Source organism: Triturus cristatus, chromosome 8 (genome assembly GCF_964204655.1).
Source record: "Triturus cristatus chromosome 8, aTriCri1.1, whole genome shotgun sequence".
Lineage (NCBI taxonomy): Eukaryota > Metazoa > Chordata > Amphibia > Caudata > Salamandridae > Triturus > Triturus cristatus.
The window spans coordinates 743,670,834-743,693,883 of NC_140591.1; the positions used below are offsets into that span (position 1 = coordinate 743,670,834).

Below are 23,050 nucleotides of genomic sequence, written 5' to 3' on the forward strand. Positions count from 1 at the left end.
AGTTTTAGCAGGGTCATCTGAAATATACAAATGTGGTGCTCTCCATCATAGGTTGGCAACACTGTTTTGCGTCATTTAAGACCCTCTCATAGCTATCACTATAGTTATGGGTGCGAAAAAACATACTCACTATTACGCAATGGGCATCACCAATATCCCAAAGTAGTATGTTTCACCCAAACTATTTCATGACATTAAAGGTTTGTCTGATGGTATAATGAAGCCCATTCATGCTTTGAATCATCAGCAGGAAACTCTGTGGGTGGCCTGGTACTCCCTAATATGGAGCAACAATAAAGGCATCCAAATGGTGTATGTCCTATGATAGCTCAACAAGAAAGTCAACGGACACGAAAAACAGTGAGTCTGAATGATGACCCTTCTGTGAATAGATATTAGGCTATTTCTCTGGGGTAGTCTTTTGTTTACCACTTGTGTTCCCAGACCTCTGGTACTATCACACCTACAGGATAACAAAGTTACCTCCTTGTACGCTCTATAAGACAGAGATGTCACACTAATTTAACATCCTATTCTATCTCTGCTGCTTGAGTCCAAGGGGGTAACTCAGTGTGTTTGTGCCCAGGCAGCACAATGTTGACAAAAAGCCCAAACACGAAAAACACCTTACCAACAAAAAAGTGTACCGCCACTCGCATCTACAGAACATTGATTGATTTACGGTGTCTTCCAAGTGTCTGAAAGTCAAGCTTTTAGTGTCCATTTAATGCGTGTAGCCGACATAGGTGGTCAGGAAGAATGGGCCATTAGAAAGAGCTTACTGGGGACAGTTACCTTTATAGCTGATCACAAAAGCCAAAGTTCCAAACAGGGGAACAAGTGGTGGCCTTTTGTTCCCCACTCGTGTTCTCAGAACTCTAGTACCATCACGCCCACATGATAACCAAGTTACCTCTTGGTATGCTTTTCTTTCCAATGGTAGCTAGCTCAGCCAGGCAAGGCTTATTGCAGGAGATAGTAGTATGTATGAAATGTGGATACAAGTTTACTTTACAATCCTTGATCAATAAGACACGGATGTCACTCTAATTGCTACAGATAATTTATCATCCTATGCTATCTGTGCCATGTGGATCAATGGGGGCATCCCAGTGTATTGACCTCAGGAAGCACAGTGTTTGACTAAAAGCCCAAAGAAGAAAAACAACACCCACCAACAAAGAAGTGAACTGCCATTCACATCCACAGAACCTTGATGGATTTACGGTGTATTACAACTGTCTAAAAGTCAAGCTTTTAACGTCCAATTAATAAGGGCAGCAGACACTGGTTGTCAGGGAAAATGGGTCACTAGAAAGAGCTTACTGAGGATAGTTACCTTTCTAGCTGATCTCAAATGCCAAAGTTCAAAACAGGAAAACCAGTGGTGCTGGGAAAGGACTAGCACACACACTAGATTCCCAGGGATATCAAACTTTAGGGCCACTGTCTTGTGGACTACTGATCGTGACTAAAATGTTCAAGTTATCTGGGTGCCCACAAGTCCAGCCCTATAAATGATCATGACTAAAAAGCACAGTAGTACAAATTTGGCATCGATCCCGATAAAAGATAACCCGGCACACAACCAAGCACAACCAAGCACTGGTGAGTATCCAGATGGGGATCTTGGTATTACCGCCACCTGCATATATGTCATTACTTATGATTGCTTAATCTACACACATTGTTTAATATACTTATACTACTATATTTGTAAAAAATAAATCCATATAAAATAATCCAAATATCGTATGACGTATCCCACAAACTCCCAGGGCTGGGCTTGGTCCTGTCTTCTAATTGTTGGATCAGCTGCATCCATGGTGGTAAGCATGCATACCCCACTTCCCCCACCCCACATGACTGGTAACGCTGCAGAAGATATGTGAAGGGTGATTAGTAAAAAGCTGTGCATAGTGATTAGAATACACATCTTATTTTCTCTTAACCTAAGGTTTTTTAAGGATGGAATACTACTCCTCGGAGTAGGGATGGACAAGAAGGGACTAGCAAATATGGAGCTTTTCAAGCCCTGGAAGAGAATGTTTGTGCCTTGTAAAGCCCAAGGGAAAATTGTATATCGGCTCTGGGACAGACTACTGTCAAGATAATAACATGCAATTTTGATTCGTCTTGACTAGACTGTGATAAAAAGTACTGCTTTTGATCTTCCTTTATAGTGGCATGTTGTTAAAAATTATATGCCTGCCTGGATAGGGGATTCTTGAGAGAGGGTAAGAAGAAGTACGACAGTTCCACTCATGTTGGCCACTAACTCATAAAGTCAGTCTCCTAATTATAAGCATAATTATGCAAAATGCTTTTCATAGATTAATTATGTGGCAACTGTAATATTATTGTACTATAGTACTTATATTATACAATCCAAATAGCTTTTCATCATGGAGGCAATGAAGGGGGCAGATCAGTGCAAAGATACCTTTTTGTAGTGGAAATCCCAATTTGATATGGCAGGACTAGGCTTTGTACATCAAAAACTCTAATTCTGACTGGAAGTGGAGGCGAGCAAGGGGGAATGTGCTGATGTTTGCAGCATGCAGTGCACGGCAGCAGGCCAGTCTTTGTAGATATGGTGCTGTGCTGTGTCTCCCCTGTCACATTACTTAGCACAGCAAATTTTGATGCCGCACTTCATCGAGTGAAATATTAGTAAATCCGGGACACTGGGCCAGATATACGACCATTGGATTTAGCGCCTCGCAATTTGCAACAACTTGCGAGTCGCAAATTGTGTGGCGCTAAATCTAATGTACAACAGTGTCAGAGACACTGTTAATGATTCCAAATAGGGTAGTAAAATGCATGCCTCATCAATATTCATGAGGCACTCTCAATTTTCGACCCCATTGAGAATGGCCAGCCTCACAGGGATAGTGGGCTGCTGGGGTCAGCAGACCACCATGTCAGTTTTTTTTTTCTAAATGCAGCCCGTTTTCCTTAAAGGAAAACGGGATGCATTTAAAAAGAAAAAATGAAATGTTTTTGTTTCATATTTTAAGGGCAGGTGGTGATCCCTGGGACCACTGCCTGCCCTTAAAAAATAATTTCCCCTGCATTCCCTGGGGACCCCTTACTGTTTGTGAGTGCTTTATTACCCTTTTTAGAAGGGTGGTATACTGCAACTGATTTGCGACCAGAATTGCGGTTACAATAGAGTCATACATACCTGGAGGACTCATTATTAGGAAGGGATGCCCTCGGAACGCCCTTTCCTAATAGCGACTCGCTATTCCTATTTTGCGAGTCACAAATTATTTGCGACTCGCAAAATGGGAATAGTACATGGCCAACTCATTTTTTGCGGTTGCAAAGGTGTCTGAAACCCCTCTGCGGCCGCAAAAAACTGTCATATATCTGGCCCACTGTCTCATTACATAAAAAGTCCCTCTTCCCCAATGCATAATGTCAGTGCAAAAAGACACTCTGTGATAACATTGTTGTATACAAAATTATATTTAGATTTTCATGTTTGGTTCTTTATAGGAGCCTTTATTTGTACCATCAAAGTTAAGCTCAATTTCCCAAATTAACAGCAGGCAATACGGGGAAGCGTTAAATCTTCAAGAATTATCCAGAAATCAATCACCAGATAAACTGCACACGTGCACGTGCGCACACACACACACATTCTGACACTTAGGACAGCGTGCCTGATCTCCCATTACACATGGTGATACAAAGTAATTACACAGCATGCTACTTTCTAGCTAATATTGCATCATATAACTTTCCAGTTATCTTGACTTCAATGTCCCTAAACCCAGCTGCGGTCAGGAGCTCGGTGTATTCGGATTGAGTTTTCTCTTTGCCTTCAGCTATTAACAACATAAGCAGGCTCATAAAGTGGGCTGTCAAAGGTCCACTTTTGTTGTCGTTTAGAAGGTTTTGCACCAGGAGCACCGCACCACCTGGCAAGAACAAGGACAGCATTAGTTGGATTTCCACTTAAACAATATTTTACATAGCTCAGAAGTGCATGAACTGGGAATCATTTCTGATATATCGGCGTTAAGATTAATTGAAGCAAAAAACTAGTTACTGTAAAATTTCCTGAATGCTTTAACAACTCTAGGACTTTTAACAGTGGCTCCCAGTCATAACACTCTAGGTGCTACCATAATTACTTTCAAGAAGAGTTTACGATTTTATTGATCTGTTGTAATTACTTGTGGTTGTAAATATGAATAACGATGGTAAAGGTGTCCGCGTTGCATGGAGGATTTTGTATCTCTTGCATTACAAGTTACATATATCAAACTTGAGGAGGAGCGAAAATGCAATATTGAGCAAACCATTGACCTTGTTGAGGTGGAGCTTTAGGGTCTGACAGCGACAGAAAATGGGCCCGGGCACCGAAAGAAAAGTGGCGCCATTTGCGAGTCAAATAGCTGAAAAACTTTCACACATTTTCAAATCAGGGCATTAGTGAACTTGTGAAGACAAGCTGAATATGTTTGTTGCAAAATATGGGTGTCTGCACACATTTGCGATGGCTGAAGGCAATGTTTTTGGTAATATCAGAGAGAAAAACAGCCCACCAGACCATAAAACTGGTCTACACACTGACCTGCCAGACCAGGGCACTGCCACATTGCCCTAATGGGCAACCACTTAGCCAAATAGCATATCTTGTACCACTCAATATAATTTCTGAATAGAGGCTTTCATATTAATACATGGATACAGAGAATATCATTACAAGTCTCGGGAATAATCACCAACTTTGCCCACACCTAAAATTACCTTTTTTAGCCAAATTGGGATTGCTGGTGGCACTTGTGAAAAGACCCAAAGTGAGACATTGGCATAAAAGGCACCTTACAAGAGAGTAAGCACTCCAGTCTACATTGAGATAGAAGTTACTGATAGAGCTAGATTTCATCAAGATTAGGCATTGCTTTATATTTGTGCTTTAGACAGACTGCATTTAAAATTACGCAGATTTTGCTGCAAGTGGAAAACACATGACACATGAAACATGAAATGAGGCCTAGTCAGTCTGAAATGCTTGTGCTGAATTAACATGTGTTTTTGCAGTGTAGAGAAAACTCGTGATTTTAGTGGCCTCTTTGGCTGTGAAGATAATCATTGACTGTTCTCCCTATTTCCAGCTCATTTTCCTTGTAATCTACACTCCCTATTCCTGTTTTAAGAGACTTTGGCTTTGTTGCATATTAAAACAATGCATATTCAATCCTTAACACATCTCCTTATAATGTGTATTAAATTAGCCATACACCATCACTAAACGTGGGGCTAAAGCATTTTGCATGAAAAGCTATCTACAACATTAGAGCATGTTGCCATGAGTATGTATTAACTGTGTGCGCTTTGAAAATGTGCACTGGTGCATGTTTTATGCTATTTTGTACATTGCACATTGTTGCTTATTGTGCACAAATATTAGAAAAGCTGCATTAACCCCTTCTGTGCCACGCCCTTTCCCCCTCCTGTGCCGGGCGTTACATTAGTGGGTGGGGTTCATGACGAGATAGTCTCGTCATGGGCACAGCGCGACCGTGCTTCATGACGAGACTATCTCGTCATGGGCACTGAAGAGGTTAAACAAATAGCTTTTGCTAAGTAAATAAATAATACAAGGTATTAGTATGGGGGAGGTAAACAGAATGGGTTCTATTTCATAAATTAATACTATTTTTGTGTTTGTTTCATTTTTGGGCCTAAGATAAAATGGCTGCCTGTGAATCCAGCAAGGCTGAGAATGGTGCTGAATTTGAGAGCATGTGCAGACTATACCAGCTTGCCTCAAGTGAAGACCTGGTCAAGGCAACTGTGAACTGTAAATTCTTGCTATTCTGCCAATGTACCAGAGTTTCTCGAATGTTCTTATTCTGCGTGCGATGTCACAGGAAGGAGGAAACTGGACTGAAACATTTTTTTCTATTAAATGTTGCTGAAATATATGATTGTATTAATCATTAACGCTTCTTTTGTTAAAACCAGTATGGTTTGGAATTTGCAATGAGAACAGGATGGTGAGACCCTCATGTCATCTATGGTAACCAATCACAGTGTGAGTTTCTCTGAATCTGAAACAATTATTAGTGTAGTCTGCCAAGAATTAGAGTATAAATAATGACCCATAGGGGGCGTGTTTGTCTTAAGCCTTAGCTTTAGGAGAGAGGAGAGGCAGCAGATGAGGCCAGTTATCATATGGGTTAGGTACGCGATTGTCGCCAATGCTGTCTGGGTGGAGATTGGGTCTGAGGAGAGGCAGAGCGAGGTGGGGGCCTTTTGCTCATATTTTTTCAGAGTCCTTGCACGTGATATTTTTGGCAAGGGAGATCACATTCCTCTGTGGTCTATGAAGGAGGGGCTGTCTTGCTCCTTGTGTAGCTGAGAGTGGCAGAGATGAACAGACCTGGGCAGAAGGTAGATTTAGAATGCTCAAACTTTAAGTTTATGCTTTGACTAACTAATTAGTTTTGAAAAGATGTATTTGTCTTATGCATTTATTTCTCTTTATGGGAGATTTTTGCCATTATTAATTATTGATTAGCCTTGCAAGACTCACTCTTTTCTTAGAAACTCTTTTTGCGCCACATTTCCTTTCCTACATGTGATGCTTTATATGCAGACTGTAATATGTTCTGTATTAATTCTATTTTCCTATTTTCAATTCTGTAACCTGATTGATATTTGACTAACGAATAAAGGGTCAGAAAAACTTAACTTTTAACTAAGGAAATAAAACCCTTTAAAATACTCACAACTCTCTTTATTGGCTTAAATATTAAATGCATTTTTGATTATTTTTCATGTTTATGTAAAGTCTCCCGAAGGTAATATACAGTGGCAAGGGTCCAGTACCTTTACAGCAGTAAATTGGAGGTAAATGAGGTTTTGCATTGAGAAATTACCGTGAAACTACCGCTGCATCATTACCCGGCAAATGATGTTTCAAATGCAAAGCGTAGAATCAAAATGAGTTTATGTATCTTTAAGTTGAAAGTGCTACTTCGTTTAAAAACACACAAAGTTCTCAGGAAAATATAGCACTGGGTGTGCAACACACAACCTAGGGTTGCATGAACCTGGAATTTGATTTACTGTTCTGAAATTCCAAACAACTTCAAGACGGCACACCAACAGGTTCCTAACTTCTGGGAACTCACTGTATCTCCGTCAGTGCTATTCACATTTAAAGGAGGGGACACCAAAAGCAGTTATATAAGACTTAATCAGTCTTAAGTTATACTAAAATTCCAAACTCCATCATAAACAAAGGTTTGTGGAATTAACGCAAGTCACCTCAGCCGGTATTCTCAGGGCCGGACTAGGAACGCAATCCGGCCCTGGCAATTGAGTCAGACCGGCCGCGGAGAGGGGGGGGGGGGGTTTGGGAGGAAAACACTGCACTTTTGTCATAGGGGCTGATTTTGCAGCAATGCTGCAAAACTGGACCCTGGTAACAAAACCCCCCAGGGGTCCAAAACAGGCCTCCACCCTGGCTGCCCACCAGGGAAAAGCCCGGTGCCCACCATGGCCAGTCCGGCCCTGGGTATTCTCCAGAAAAAGGACATTTAAGAAATATATAGGGCTCATTTCCTAAAATTTTCATGGATACAAGTTTGAGCTACAAATAAAAACATTCCTTTTTGCAAGTGTCAAACCATTTTTTTCATTCTCAAAAGTTGATTTTGTATTTTGTAAGGGGATTTAATCAAACAGGTTTGTGTGTGCAAACTACGGAGTGGGTGAGTGCCAAGAGGAGGAGGTGGCTGCAGTTAATTTTATTTTTTATTTTATACATTCATAAAGTGTACCCGGACACTGTTTTTACGAGAGCACTTGATATCTAAAAGTGTAAACATCACAGGGGCTACTTTAAAAAAGGGGCAGGATCAGCACATTCTGAACATTGTTTTTGGCCAGTACAGTCAAGCATTAAGTTTGAAGGTTGCTTTGGAGGTTTTAGTATAGGAATGGTTGAAAAAGTTAGATTTGAGTTATTTGTGAAAGATCGAGTGGGCGTTCACGGAAGGCTTTTTGTCTCAGGATAAGAAAGACTGCCATGAGTGTGGTGAGTCTAAATGCAGTGTGTGAAAACGGGAAAGTGATTTAAAATTGATTAGCATTGGAAAATTATTTTATTCAGTGACCAATGGCATCAAGCTAAAAACAGCAGAATTCGTCAAGGGAACGCGTCCACAAACGTTATAGAGACACGTCACGCCACACTCATGGCAGTCTTTCTTATCCTGAGATAATTTATCCTCCCGACCATAGGAATCAAAACATCCCTGAGCTCCTCCTTGTTACAGTAATCTAAGGAGTTGTAGCTCTATAACTACACCAGGTGTGGTTATGGGAGGTCCCAGATGATGAAGCATGCCACTTCGGTGGGTGATGGGACTTGGCCCTCTTTATGAGGACTTTTTCATGTTTGAACGTGCTGTTGTGTCACTTCTGTTCTTTTGATAGACTGGTTAGACCCGTAGACTCTACTTGTTGTGTTAGTTCGAGTGATTTGGGGATTTGTCTGCGCAGGTCTTTAAAATTCCCTGAGACCCTATAACCAATTGTTTTTTCTTGATACAAAATAAAGCCACCTTAAAACTCCTGGAAATACGAGTGAGTGCGTTTTCTCTTCAAACTAAATCAACCTGCTGTGTGGTAGCAGATTTGCTTCGAATTGTAAATACAAACCGGCGTGGCCCTGCCGGAGACAAACACACCGTCCTAAAACCGAGCGCCGGTGTCAACCTTTGGGTGACAATGTGACAAGATATATATATATATATATATATATATATATATATATATATTCACTTAAAAAACCATAGGTTTCACACATGTTATAGTTAGGTGGATATTTCACTCGTAAAAAAACAATGAAATTCCCCCGTTATAGTTACTTCAGATAACTATAACTTGCGCGCCCGCAATCCACTGCTGATGACTTCACATATTACATCACTCATAACATGGTCAGTGGCATCACTCATGACATCACAGATGACATCATCCTTGTGATAGAGTGGCGGTCGCGAGAGTTATAGTTATCTGAAGTACCTATAACGGGGGAATTTCATTGGTTTTTTACGAGTGAAATATCCACCCAACTATAACATGTGCGAAACCTATGGTTTTTGAAGTGAATTTGCAAGGTTTTTTAAATGCTAATTCCTAACTATAAGGTTTGTGAAACCTATGGTTTTTTCAGTGAATTTGTATGGTTTTTTAAATGCTAAGTTATGTATGTATTATTTTTTTTTTTATATATTTATTTTTCAATAAACTATGTATTAAAAAAATAATATAAATGTTTTTTTCTGCCTTCGGGGTCCTTCAGGGAGCCCCTGACAAAGGCTAGGGGGTCAGGAACTCTCTACCCTGCCCCCTTTTCACGTTCGCCACCTTCCTTTTCTACTCTCGCACTGAAAACAAACAAAATGGCGGCTGACACTTCCTGATTTCGACCGATTCAAACTTTGACTGACATGTAACCACCAATCAGAATTACGCTCGTGCACGTTAGGGTGCGCGCACGGTGTGCGCACGGTGCGCGCACGGTGTGCGGCTATAGATATAGTGTATGTAGGTGTTTTCACTGTATTCTGAGTGTCTTTTAATATAGCACTGGCTCTAGGACTGGTTAGTCAGACTCAGTTACCACCAGTATTCGTCTGAAAAAGGTGAGGGTACAGGATTATTTTGCAACAAGGCTTCTTTCTGCTCTTCTGTTTGTTCTTTCTGCATGTTATCCTTCTTCCTGCACTTTTCTTCGTCTTTGAGGACTTCTGTTGCTTCTTTCTGCATTTCTTTTTTTTCTTTCTGTGCGTTTTTTCTTCTTTCTTGACATGTCCTATGTCTGTAGGCATAGTTAGAAATTAGCGTTTAAAAAACCTTTGAAATTCACTGAAAAAACCATAGGTTTCCGGCACGTTATAGTTAGGAATTAGCATTTAAAAAACCTTTGAAATTCACTGAAAAAAACATAGGTTTCAGGGGCGTTATAGTTAGCGGACTTTTCACTCATACAAAACCATTGAAATTCCGACGTTATAGTTAGTTCAGCTAACTATAACTCGCGCGCCCGCAATGCACTGCTGATGACGTCACATATTACATCACTCATGACATGGTCAGTGACATCACTCATGACATCACTGATGACATCTCAAATGACATCACTGATGACATTACTGATGACATCATCATTGTGATAGAGTGGCAGACCTCCTCTCCCCCTAATGTAACCTTTGATACACACATTCACAAAGAGAAACTAAAATTTTCAAAACAATGGACATACCAATACCAGTTACAACAACCTATTCAGTAATTCTAAGATCCACATATACATCTACTCATTCATCAACAGTCCTATACAGTCACTCATACATGTACTCACTTATCATATGTACTTATACACCTATACATCCTGTTAAACAACGCCACTCATCCATAGAGTTACTAACACACATAGTCACTCATGCTTATAAAGAATAAAACATCCATTTACTTGCATATACAGTTATACACACACCACCACACTTACGTCTACAGAAGCTTACACATACTTAGGGCCATATGTATGAAGGCAATTTTACGATCGCAAATGCCGAAATTCGCAAAACAGCAGTGTCATATGTATGACACAAACCACCCCATGCAAAATAAGGAATCGCACATTTTGCAATTCCCTATTTTGCGATTGCATTAAATGCAATGTAAAAAGCACACAAAAAGTGCAATTTGGACTTAAGGAATCGCAAATTACCACCAACTTCAAGTTGGTGGTAATTTGCGATTTCTTTGAACAATGCACTTTTATGCTTTTTTCAAAGTGCCATGTAACTCACATACATGCCCTTAGGGCATGTATGTGCACCACATCTGCACCCATGCTCATTTCAGGGGTGCAACAGGGTGTCCTTTTGTCACCCTGACACCCTTGAAATTGCATTCGCAATTTACAATTCTCCATCTGGGAATCACAAATTGAGAATCTCTTGCCATTCATCCCTATGTCCCTCTAGGCCCATAGTAATGAATGGGGAGGTATTCCTTAATTGCAAATCACAATTTGCGATTCGCAATTAAGGAATATGTAGGATTCGCAAAAGTTATTGCAAATCCTACATACATAGGGTTTTGCAATTCTCAAATAGCGATTTGCAAAAAATCGCTATTTGAGAATCGCAAATGGGCATTTTCATACATATGGCCCTTAGTCTTTAAAACAATCACTTATAGAAACACATACTTATTCATACAGGAACTCTTCCAATCTCTCACCCTCACATATACTCCCTTATATACACCAATAATCACATATACTAGTTTAAAACATATTTAGTTACTCATAAAGACACTATTGAGACAGTCATTCACTCACTAACACTTCCATGCACACACACATCCACCCATACAGTCCTGCACACATGCTGTCTTCAACACATACAAACAGTGAGCCACTCATTCATGCACCTATGCACTACGTAATACCCCCCCACTGAACCATACAGAAACTCAGACACCCATACTGATAATCAAAAAAACAATTAATAACCTATATAGATACTCATGTAGCTACTCACCAACCCATGCAGCCACTTATACACAAAGATAGAGATTGATACAGATATTTACATATTTAAACATTACTCACTAAGCCATGTATTCACTAAGATACACTTAATCAGTCAGTTATACAATCAATTTTTCAAAAACAAATCATCCATTTAGACACTTAAATGCCCATTTATTCTTCCATTGACCTTGAGATATACATATATAAAACATATGTAGTTTTCAGAAAAACACACATTCACTGGATGATGTCATCAATGATTTCATCAGTGATGTCATTTGAGATGTCATCAGTGATGTCATCAGTGATGTCACTGACCATGTCATGAGTGATGTAATATGTGACGTCATCAGCAGTGCACTGCGGGCGCGCAAGTTATAGTTAGCTGAACTAACTATAACGGGGGAATTTCAATGGTTTTGTACGAGTGAAAAGTCAAGCTAACTATAACGCCCCTGAAACCTATGGTTTTTTCAGTGAATTTCTAAGGTTTTTTAAATTCTAATTCCTAACTATAACGTGCCTGGAACATATGGTTTTTCCAGTGAATATATATATTGGACAATTGGACGTTTTATCACAGTTTTATCTAAGGGCCGCTGTACTCGTGGTGACGGTCTGACCATCACCACACTGTGGGCCCACCTACAGTATTATGAGTTTGGTGGTCAGACCTCCACAGAACTGCTGCGTCTGCAGGGGATCTAGGATCCTGCAGCAGTCACATAACATCAGGGAGCAGCAATATGCTGGAGGTGCCACTGCCGCACCACTGAGCATATTACGAGTTACCTTTCTTTCACCCTTTTCATGGCGGTAGGCCTGCCATGAAAAGGGTAGTGTCAAGGAAAAATATGGGTCTTAGGGCCCATGCCACTTCTGGGCCTTGGGATGCAGGTAGGGGGGCACACGCAGTGCCCCTCTGGGTGTGTACACACAGTTCCTGCACAGTGGGGTGTGTATGACACACTGTGTTTGAAGGTGCAGTCAGAGCTCTTACAGTGGCCAGCTGCCTGTTAGACTCTTCTATGAGCCCAACGGACCGCTGCCATCAGATGACCACAGGACCACCTGCCAGAACAGGATTTAACTCCTAATATGTTAGGTGGTCCATAACGGCTTTGCGGGTCCTACAGCGGATGGCGGGTTGCTTCCCTGATTGTAGAACCCCCAAACTCGTAATCAGGCCCTTAGATAAATAGACCACCACTATGTGGTGTCTTCTCCCTTCTTGGTAGTGCAGATTCTTAAACCATAAGAATGTACCTGTTCGGAATGTTCTCTGAGAAACAGATGCTAGAGAGTAGTTGTTCGGTGAGGTTGAAGAAAAAGCCTCTTAAGCACATTTCGCTCTGTGCATCATCTATCTTTTCACACTGGCTATGTGTGATTATAATGACATTTTTACCACAACATTACAAGGAACGCCAAATAAAATTAAGAGTAGTGTAGTGTTACCTTTCCATGTTCCGATGAAAGGCGACTGGTGAGGAGAAGTACAGCAGAGTGGAGCACTTTACTCAAGCTTCCCTTCTAATTGTGTCAGTTATGGTGCTGCGGCATGAGCAGAGATCGGATGTCTCTGGATTACTCAAGGCGGACATGGGAAAAATTGGACATGATCCCAGCTAATAGACAGTGCACAGCCCGATAGAGCAAGAGAGCTGTCCAGGCTGATGTGCAGTTAAGTGACTGACTTTTGCAAACATTTCCTCATCATCTGAATCATCATTTGAATCAGAAATGTGCAGCAGGCTGTGTGGAAATGTGAGTGACTTGTTCTTGTGACCAAAGAATGTTTGTTAACAAAATTACAAAACAAAGCCTGAGTTTGTAAGCCATTGTCATTGTTGTTTGTCGGCGGCTATAAATTAGATTGTTCTGATTTTGACTTGAGCAACACTGGAGACACTGTTAAAGCTTCTTGATAGAAGTGGCGAAGATCTCCATACTGTGAAGTATAGGGAAAGTTTAAAATTTGTTTTAAATTATTTTTTATTGATTTTATGCATCACATTTATTAATTACTAATACATAACAACAAATGTATGTTTCTACTTTTGGGGGAAGTGTTTTAAAACTTTACAAAGAAGGAGATCTCTATATGGCAAAGTATAGGTACAGTTTGAAACAAAATATGTATTTTAATAATGTAAATTAATTTGATATATTCATTTAAAATCTAGAACAAATCAAAATGCTCCAGTACTTTTAACTTCATTTTCAATATAATACTTAATTAATTTAAATGTGTTACATTTAGAAATATATATTTTTGTTATTTATTAAGAATGAATGAAAGTGATGTATAGAATTAATTGAAAGTAATTTAATTATATTATATTTAAAATATTGTTACATTTATTTTTATTTTTAAAAACGCTGTTAAAATATTAGATAATCAACTAAATATGTTTTAGTTTCATGCATTTTTTCTTACATGAAACTAATTTTATTCATATTTTTTACTAGCATAAATAAGGTAATATAATTTAACATCATTTAATGAGGGAGGGTCTCTATTTTAAGTCCTTCCCTCCATTCATTTCTTTGGGAGGATTTTGCAATAGAGGTGGCTGGCCTTGTGTGGTGATTGACTTACTTAGGCTCTGAGCTACAATCTTGCTTAACATGGTACAGACAATGATTTGTTTGCTGGTGCATTTCTATTTCTTCTGTGGACAAGAGTGTCATCGTCCCTCCTACATGAATAGTGGTTTGCTCTGAGTTTTTAGGTTTTTGGCTCGATTTTCTCTCTGTCAGATGCTGATCAATTTATAGTACTGTTTTGTGTGTGTGTGTTGAGGTACTATATTGGACAGGGAATCTTTTAACTTGTCTCTTAGAACAGGATTAAGGATTCTGGGGGTTTTTTCACCTCAAGCCAGTTACCTTTCCATGTTCCAATGAAAGGCGACTGGTGAGGAGAAGTACAGCAGAGTGGAGCACTTTACTCAAGCTTCCCTTCTGATTGTGTCAGTTATGGTGCTGCGGCATGAGCAGAGATCGGATGTCTCTGGATTACTCAAGGCGGACATGGGAAAAATTGGACATGATCCCAGCTAATAGACAGTGCACAGCCCGATAGAGCAAGAGAGCTGTCCAGGCTGATGTGCAGTTAAGTGACTGACTTTTGCAAACATTTCCTCATCATCTGAATCATCATTTGAATCAGAAATGTGCAGCAGGCTGTGTGGAAATGTGAGTGACTTGTTCTTGTGACCAAAGAATGTTTGCTAACAAAATTACAAAACAAAGCCTGAGTTTGTAAGCCATTGTCATTGTTGTTTGTCGGTGGCTATAAATTAGATTGTTCTGATTTTGACTAGAGCAACACTGGAGAAACTGTTAAAGCTTCTTGATAGAAGTGGCGAAGATCTCCATACTGTGAAGTATAGGGAAAGTTTAAAATTTGTTTTAAATTATTTTTTATTGATTTTATGCATCACATTTATTAATTACTAATACATAACAACAAATGTATGTTTCTACTTTTGGGGGAAGTGTTTTAAAACTTTACAAAGAAGGAGATCTCTATATGGCAAAGTATAGGTACAGTTTGAAACAAAATATGTATTTTAATAATGTAAATTAATTTGATATATTTATTTAAAATCTAGAACAAATCAAAATGCTCCAGCACTTTTAACTTCATTTTCAATATAATACTTAATTAATTTAAATGTGTTACATTTAGAAATATATATTTTTGGTATTTATTAAGAATGAATGAAAGTGATGTATAGAATTAATTGAAAGTAATTTAATTATATTATATTTAAAATATTGTTACATTTATTTTTATTTTTAAAAACGCTGTTAAAATATTAGATAATCAACTAAATATGTTTTAGTTTCATGCATTTTTTCTTACATGAAACTAATTGTATTCATATTTTTTACTAGCATAAATAAGGTAATATAATTTAACATCATTTAATGAGGGAGGGTCTCTATTTTAAGTCCTTCCCTCCATTCATTTCTTTGGGAGGATTTTGCAATAGAGGTGGCTGGCCTTGTGTGGTGATTGACTTACTTAGGCTCTGAGCTACAATCTTGCTTAACATGGTACAGACAATGATTTGTTTGCTGGTGCATTTCTATTTCTTCTGTGGACAAGAGTGTCATCGTCCCTCCTACATGAATAGTGGTTTGCTCTGAGTTTTTCTGTTTTCGGCTCGATTTTCTCTCTGTCAGATGCTGATCAATTTATAGTACTGTTTTGTGTGTGTGTGTTGAGGTACTATATTGGACAGGGAATCTTTTAACTTGTCTCTTATAACAGGATTAAGGATTCTGGGGGGTTTTTCACCTCAAGCCAGTTACCTTTCCATGTTCCAATGAAAGGCGACTGGTGAGGAGAAGTACAGCAGAGTGGAGCACTTTACTCAAGCTTCCCTTCTGATTGTGTCAGTTATGGTGCTGCGGCATGAGCAGAGATCGGATGTCTCTGGATTACTCAAAGCGGACATGGGAAAATTGGACATGATCCCAGCTAATAGACAGTGCACAGCCCGATAGAGCAAGAGAGCTGTCCAGGCTGATGTGCAGTTAAGTGACTGACTTTTGCAAACATTTCCTCATCATCTGAATCATCATTTGAATCAGAAATGTGCAGCAGGCTGTGTGGAAATGTGAGTGACTTGTTCTTGTGACCAAAGAATGTTTGCTAACAAAATTACAAAACAAAGCCTGAGTTTGTAATCCATTGTCATTGTTGTTTGTCGGTGGCTATAAATTAGATTGTTCTGATTTTGACTAGAGCAACACTGGAGAAACTGTTAAAGCTTCTTGATAGAAGTGGCGAAGATCTCCATACTGTGAAGTATAGGGAAAGTTTAAAATTTGTTTTAAATTATTTTTTATTGATTTTATGCATCACATTTATTAATTACTAATACATAACAACAAATGTATGTTTCTACTTTTGGGGGAAGTGTTTTAAAACTTTACAAAGAAGGAGATCTCTATATGGCAAAGTATAGGTACAGTTTGAAACAAAATATGTATTTTAATAATGTAAATTAATTTGATATATTTATTTAAAATCTAGAACAAATCAAAATGCTCCAGCACTTTTAACTTCATTTTCAATATAATACTTAATTAATTTAAATATGTTACATTTAGAAATATATATTTTTGTTACTTATTAGGAATGAATGAAAGTGATGTAAAGAATTAATTGAAAGTAATTTAATTATATTATATTTAAAATATTGTTACATTTATTTTTATTTTTAAAAACGCTGTTAAAATATTAGATAATCAACTAAATATGTTTTAGTTTCATGCATTTTTTCTTACATGAAACTAATTGTATTCATATTTTTTACTAGCATAAATAAGGTAATATAATTTAACATCATTTAATGAGGGCGGGTCTCTATTTTAAGTCCTTCCCTCCATTCATTTCTTTGGGAGGATTTTGCAATAGAGGTGGCTGGCCTTGTGTGGTGATTGACTTACTTAGGCTCTGAGCTACAATCTTGCTTAACATGGTACAGACAATGATTTGTTTGCTGGTGCCTTTCTATTTCTTCTGTGGACAAGAGTGTCATCGTCCCTCCTACATGAATAGTGGTTTGCTCTGAGTTTTTAGGTTTTTGGCTCGATTTTCTCTCTGTCAGATGCTGATCAATTTATAGTACTGTTTTGTGTGTGTGTGTTGAGGTACTATATTGGACAGGGAATCTTTTAACTTGTCTCTTAGAACAGGATTAAGGATTCTGGGGGGTTTTTCACCTCAAGCCAGACACTTTCTCCCACTAGTGTATTTGTTTTGGCTTAAAGAACTCAACAGATCTGTAGTGCCTTGTTAAATACTTAGGAGTTCTTGGTTGACAGCTGAAGTGCCATTTCGATCTTCAAATACACTTTGCATTACCTGCAGAAAGTTACTATTAACCGAAGCCTTGACCAGCTGGGATGCTTTCCCCCAATGTATGAAATTAAAAATACTTAACCATTGATTGTGACTCAAGAAAGTATACTGGACAACAGAGGTTGTGCAATTTGCATTGGGTATGAATGTCTGAGTCTGCTACATGCTGTCTCAGGATGGTTTTAAAGAGGCTTTTCAATCTTTCATGAAATGAAAACGTGTTTGGCTGGGATGCAGACACCATCAGACCAACTGCTCCCTATTCCATGACCACCAAATCCATTCCAATTATAGCAAAGGACAGACTGGGGAACCTAAGGGTGTGAAACTTGGTAAAAGGAATACTGAAGTGGTATAGTCTGGTGGTTTGTGTTGAAGGAAAAGAGCAGTGCTAAGAGGAGGAGCAGCGTTTGAACTGAAATGAGGCAGGACATGGACAATAATGTGAACTAGGTGTGTGATACTAATTCCACCCCTACTTTGTCACAATCCAGATAAGGAATAGGGAAATGCCCTGAATGTTGTGGGAAATAAAGAAGTTACATTTACACATACCATATAGCAGAGAAAGAAAGAACAGCAGAAGAGATCTACATCTACAGGGGCCCATGGCTTAAATGCAGGACTAAATGTGCCATATTAAAGCAAAGTCTTGCACCAGGAGAGAACCGAAAACAATAAATGAAGTCTATCACCAGGAACAAACAGGAAGCAGTAAACAAAATCTCACGCCTGGAAGGGACAGGAGGTAGCTGACAAAGTTTTGCACCTGGAAGGAACTCTAAGCAGGAACGAAAGTCTTGCAAGAGAATGAGGCAAGAGGCAAATCACTACTAAATGTAGAGGTTGAGTCAAAAGTGTTGGGAAGCAAGACAAGTACAGTGGCAGACATTAGTCAGTACATGGAAGAGCAATCTAAGCTGGGCAGAGGAACAGGCATGGACAAGGAAATAAATGTAATAAAAAGGGTAGGTCAGGAATTAAGGTACTGATGAAAGTAAGTAACTGAGGGCCTGTTTTTGAGTTTGGCGGAGAGGGTTTGCAACAGTCGCAACAGTAACAGATTGACTTCCATGCCAAACCTAAGGTCCGCCTGCCTCATTTACAGTCAGTACTTGGAGACTTCTCAGTCTACAATACCAATAAAAACCTCTAAGAGTCTTCGGTGGTTTGACCAAGTGCCCGCACGCCCACCCAATTTGGTCGGCAAACACATGGCCAGTTTTCACTGTCTGTCACCACCAAGTAAAACCTGGTGGTAAACAGCAGTGACAACTGCAAAATGCCTCCCTCACCATGAAAGGAAACTCCCATGACAACGTGGGTGTTGCTTTTTTATTTTTTAAAACAAATCCCCTTTATTTTTTTGGGGTGGTTTATTTAAGGTTAATTTAGAGGCTTATAGGTTGATTCTGACAAAGGTTGTGATCATTCCTAGAGGTGGGCAGTCACTGACCCAAAGTAATAATCCAATTTCTTACTCTCTGCAATATAATTTCTCAAAAGAGTCCGGGTGCTGGACTTTGTGATATGCACATGAGAAGCAGATGGCCTTCTCATTTATATATGCTTCTTTCAATAGGTTGGAGGTTTGGTCCTGGCCTAGGGGTGTGAACATATCAGTGCCATAATGTTGAGCATGGCTCTACTGTTGAATAGCACCACCCTAAATAATAATCCAAATTCCAACAGTGGTCCTTGTTTGCTAGTTTTACAAGTTTTCACATTTATAGGTAGGTAGAACACGGCTAATGTATTGGATTGGATTGTCCAACACCTAAAAATATTTTCAAGTCAGTAATGGAAGCATCTTGTACTAGTACAGCCCAGCAGGTAGCATCCTTAAGAAGCATGGCTTAAAGTGGAGAAGACTATTTTCTTTGAAAACTATTTGCTAATTATGATTTGTTTCTGGACGTGCAGCAACTATTACCACTACAACACATCTGATTGGACACTTTTGCAAAATCCTTTCCAACTGCTCAACCTCAGTAATCTCTTGCCTCCACCTAATTCCCATCAAACAAATACCCTCCAGATTATTTCAAGTAAGCAGATCACTAACATCTTCAATAAGGCTTTGGCACAGGCTAGGTCCCACTTTGCCAAACCTGATTTGCTGCACCTGATTTATATGGCAAGCAAATGCTATGCCTTAGACAGCAGAGCCCCAGATTCCTCTTCTGTAGAAAACCACCTCTGTGCAGCCCTTGTGCCACTGGGCCACAGGGACTACAGTGACAAAAGCCACTATTTGTTCTTGCCCAGGTTTGCTGGTTCAGCTCTCTGCAGAGCTTCCTACTGAGGCATGTTGGACACCGAACTAGTTTCCAGTTCTGAGTATCCCTCTTAACCTAATACTATCAATATGTTTATAAGTTCTGCACCTCAGGTTAATTAATTGTACCCTTGCAGTACTAATTATAATTCGCAAAATTAAACAGCAGGACTGGTAGCATGTTTGTTGGACATGGGCCTGTCTGCAGGGTCACTCTCAAATGTTTTGACCTTTTCCCTCCACTTTCTGCTGAATTTGTTTCTGTTGGCCTTAGGACACTGTGCACTTTACCGCTACTAACCAGTGATATAGTGATTGAGCTCTCTAATCAAAATATGGTTTAATTGACTTATATCCAACTGACATATTCAGTTTTCATGTAAGTCCATTATTGTGTCACCCATTTAAGCAGCATCTTAAAACATGTCTCATGCCTGCCACTGCAGCCGGAGTGCAGTTTTAAACTGCCATGTCGACTTGGCATTGAAACCCCCTTTCCAAGCCTTAAACTCTTCTTTTATTACATATAAGCCGCCCCTATGTGCACTTTTAAACTGCCATGTTGACTTGGCATTCAAGCCCCCTTCCCAAGCCTTAAAGACCCCTTTTATTACATATAGGTCACTCCTAGGATAGGCTTAAGGCAGCCCATAGGGCAGGGTGCTGTATAAGTAGAAGGTTGGATATGTACTTTTATGTTTTGCTTGTCCTGGTAGTGAAAAACTCCTACATTCATTTTTCACTACTCTTAGGACTTCCCCTCCCCTAGGATAACATTGAGGATTCCTTATTACATTTAATAAGCTGTCATTTCCAGTTGGAAGATGGTAGCTGTCATGTTTGGTATATTTGTAATTTTAGTGAAGAACCCTATTTGAAGTTGGGGTTTTCATCACAATTATAAAATCCGCAGTTTTACAAAGCTGGCATTTTCCTGCCCTTAGTCTTTTGTATCTGGCCTAGTTTGAGTATTATGACTGGATGTAGCTAACAGTTAGGCTGTGTGAATTCCTCCCTGACAGTCACACAGTAGAGGGATGAGGAGTGCCTTAATGGGCCACCCGGTTGCGGGATGGGGCGGAGCTCAGCAAATCCCCACTTACAGCTGAATAACCTGTACTCTGCCTTCAAACAAAGGGGCTAATGACCCTGATTGTCACTGCAGCCAGCTAGGAGCCAAGGAAGGGGACTCAGGAAATTAGATGCACTTCAAAGAACCTTTCCAGATGCTTCTCTCACCTTCCAGAAAGAGGGTACCAGGGTATAAAAATAGCAAACTCTTCAGTTCACTACAGGACCTTCGGAAGGGCTTACAGAGGACTGCCTGCTGCTGGTATTTGCTGTGCATTCTGCCAGACTGCTGATGTACCTGGAAGGATTGCTTTGCTGCCTAACTGGAACCGTCTGAGGCCAGTCCTGCTGTTGAGCCTTACATCTTCACCTGCGCCTAGGACTACCAGACTGACTTCAGGGGCTAGTTTGCTGGCCTCCTTTTCAGAGCCACAGAGAAATGAAAGGCTATCACCATCTTGAACCCACACCTGGACACAGCCTGAGTGAATCCTGAACCCCCAAGAGGCATTTTACCAGTCCTGGACCCTTGGTTGTGGAATTAAAGGTTTGTAAATGGCCAAAAACCAAAATTGAGGATCAATTTTGGTCTGAATGTGCTCTGGGAACTAAGAGGAGACCGGGACAAACCAGTTCGCCTATGCACCCGAGGTGCTTTGCTGGTCAGATTGAATTTGCAGCTTCTCCCACTTGGTTCTTCTCCGCAGCAGCATAGCCTTTCAGCAGTCCTTCAACAAAGGGGTATTTGACCTTGTGGAACTGTCTTCTGCTGGAGCCCTCTGCCTCATCCTGATGGAAATTTTGGACTTTCAATTCAATTACTAAGTTCAAATGTAGAAATCTTCGTTGCAGCTTCAACTGAAGGTCATGTGAAGATAAAGCTCCCTTCACAGAAACTTGCTCCAGACTTGCTCCACTGAACTTTATCTTCTCTGAACATTTTTCTCAGAAAGTCTTTTAAGTCCGCAGGTAAGTGCTGACCAGGCCCAATCCACTTCTTACTTCTGAAACACAATCATCGCAGTCAGCCATATTATTCGACTTTAACCTTGCCTCATGCGACTAGATGTCCGCGGTTGGCTCTTTGAACTTTTAGGCACTAGTTTTCAATAAAACCTTTCCAAATACATAACTCCGGTATTACTAAATTGATTTTTGTCATTATGGTGTAAAAATGTATTAAAATGTACTCTATTTTTCTACATTGGTTTTAGATTTTTCTTGTGCTGTGTTTTCACTTTATTACTGTGTGTGCTGCATGAATATTTTACACATTGTCTCTAGGTTAAGCCTGACTGCTTTTTGTACCTGCCAAAAACAGTACTGCCATACAGTACACATTTAGGCAAAAAAATGAAACTTTAAAGTTTTTCTTCAACTGAACATAAGGATTGATGGTTCTTACAGAGAGTAGAAGTGAGTTTTAGTATTTCGATTTCAAGAAAGTTTCAGTTGCTCATATAGGCATTTTTAGTGAAAGTAATTTTCAGGTGATTAGCCAAGGTAGATCATAGTTATCTCATGGCTACATCATGAATGCATTTCTTTTGTATATTTGCCAATCAGGGCTGATTGATGCATATTGGGGCAATCAAGTCTCTCGAAGTGTCCCAGGAAATAAGCAACAGCAGGAAAATCAAGAACACGAGAGGATGCTATGTTTTGATTAGCCTTCAAATGGTGATTGAAAAATGCACACAACCCGGTATATAATGAATTCTCCTATTCAAGGTGGGTCATAGCTGAATCCTGGATTGCAGATTTCCAATAGCCCAAAGGCAAATATATGGATGATTTTGGAACAGCATTTCAAGATAATAGGAACAAGATGAGGACACTGCAGGGATAAGGCTGTTGAAAGAAAATGTATTGTCAGAAATTAATCCTAAATTCCTTGCTGCTGTCACTAGCTTTAGGGGCCAGATGCCTGTCATTCCGCAGGAGGCTGGGGTTAATTACTCTGTCCCCATAGCAGAGGGACCACCCACCCAATTTATAAATGACCACCCAGCAGGCAGTTATTTATAATGTATTGACAGGAACTGCTATGGTGCCAATGTATTTTGCTGTTTGGTGCAGGGTTGCACCAGAATGACGCAGCCCTGCACCTTCAAAAAGAAAATACTGAAACTAGATTTTCTTTTTTTAAATATAAAAAGTAATGCCCCTCCCCATGAGGGTCATCTCCGATGGTCAGGGGGGCATTATTTGCATATTACTGTCCATCACTACC

At 39.6% G+C, this 23,050-nt stretch overlaps 1 protein-coding gene across 2 annotated transcripts in view; it reads right to left on the reverse strand.

The window, feature by feature from the left end:
* Positions 1 to 23,050, reverse strand: part of LOC146805006 (acetylserotonin O-methyltransferase-like) — a 723,771-nt gene that overhangs the window by 187,858 nt on the left and 512,863 nt on the right. Inside the window, exon 8 of one of the 2 annotated variants that reach the window (XM_085622159.1) lies at positions 3,493 to 3,932. The exons of the other annotated variant lie outside the window; for it this stretch is intronic. Within the exon in view, the coding sequence (XP_085478285.1) occupies positions 3,721 to 3,932 (212 nt within the window). The 3' untranslated portion in view covers positions 3,493 to 3,720. Of the gene's footprint in view, positions 1 to 3,492; positions 3,933 to 23,050 lie in introns of those variants that run through there. 2 annotated transcript variants of the gene reach the window in all.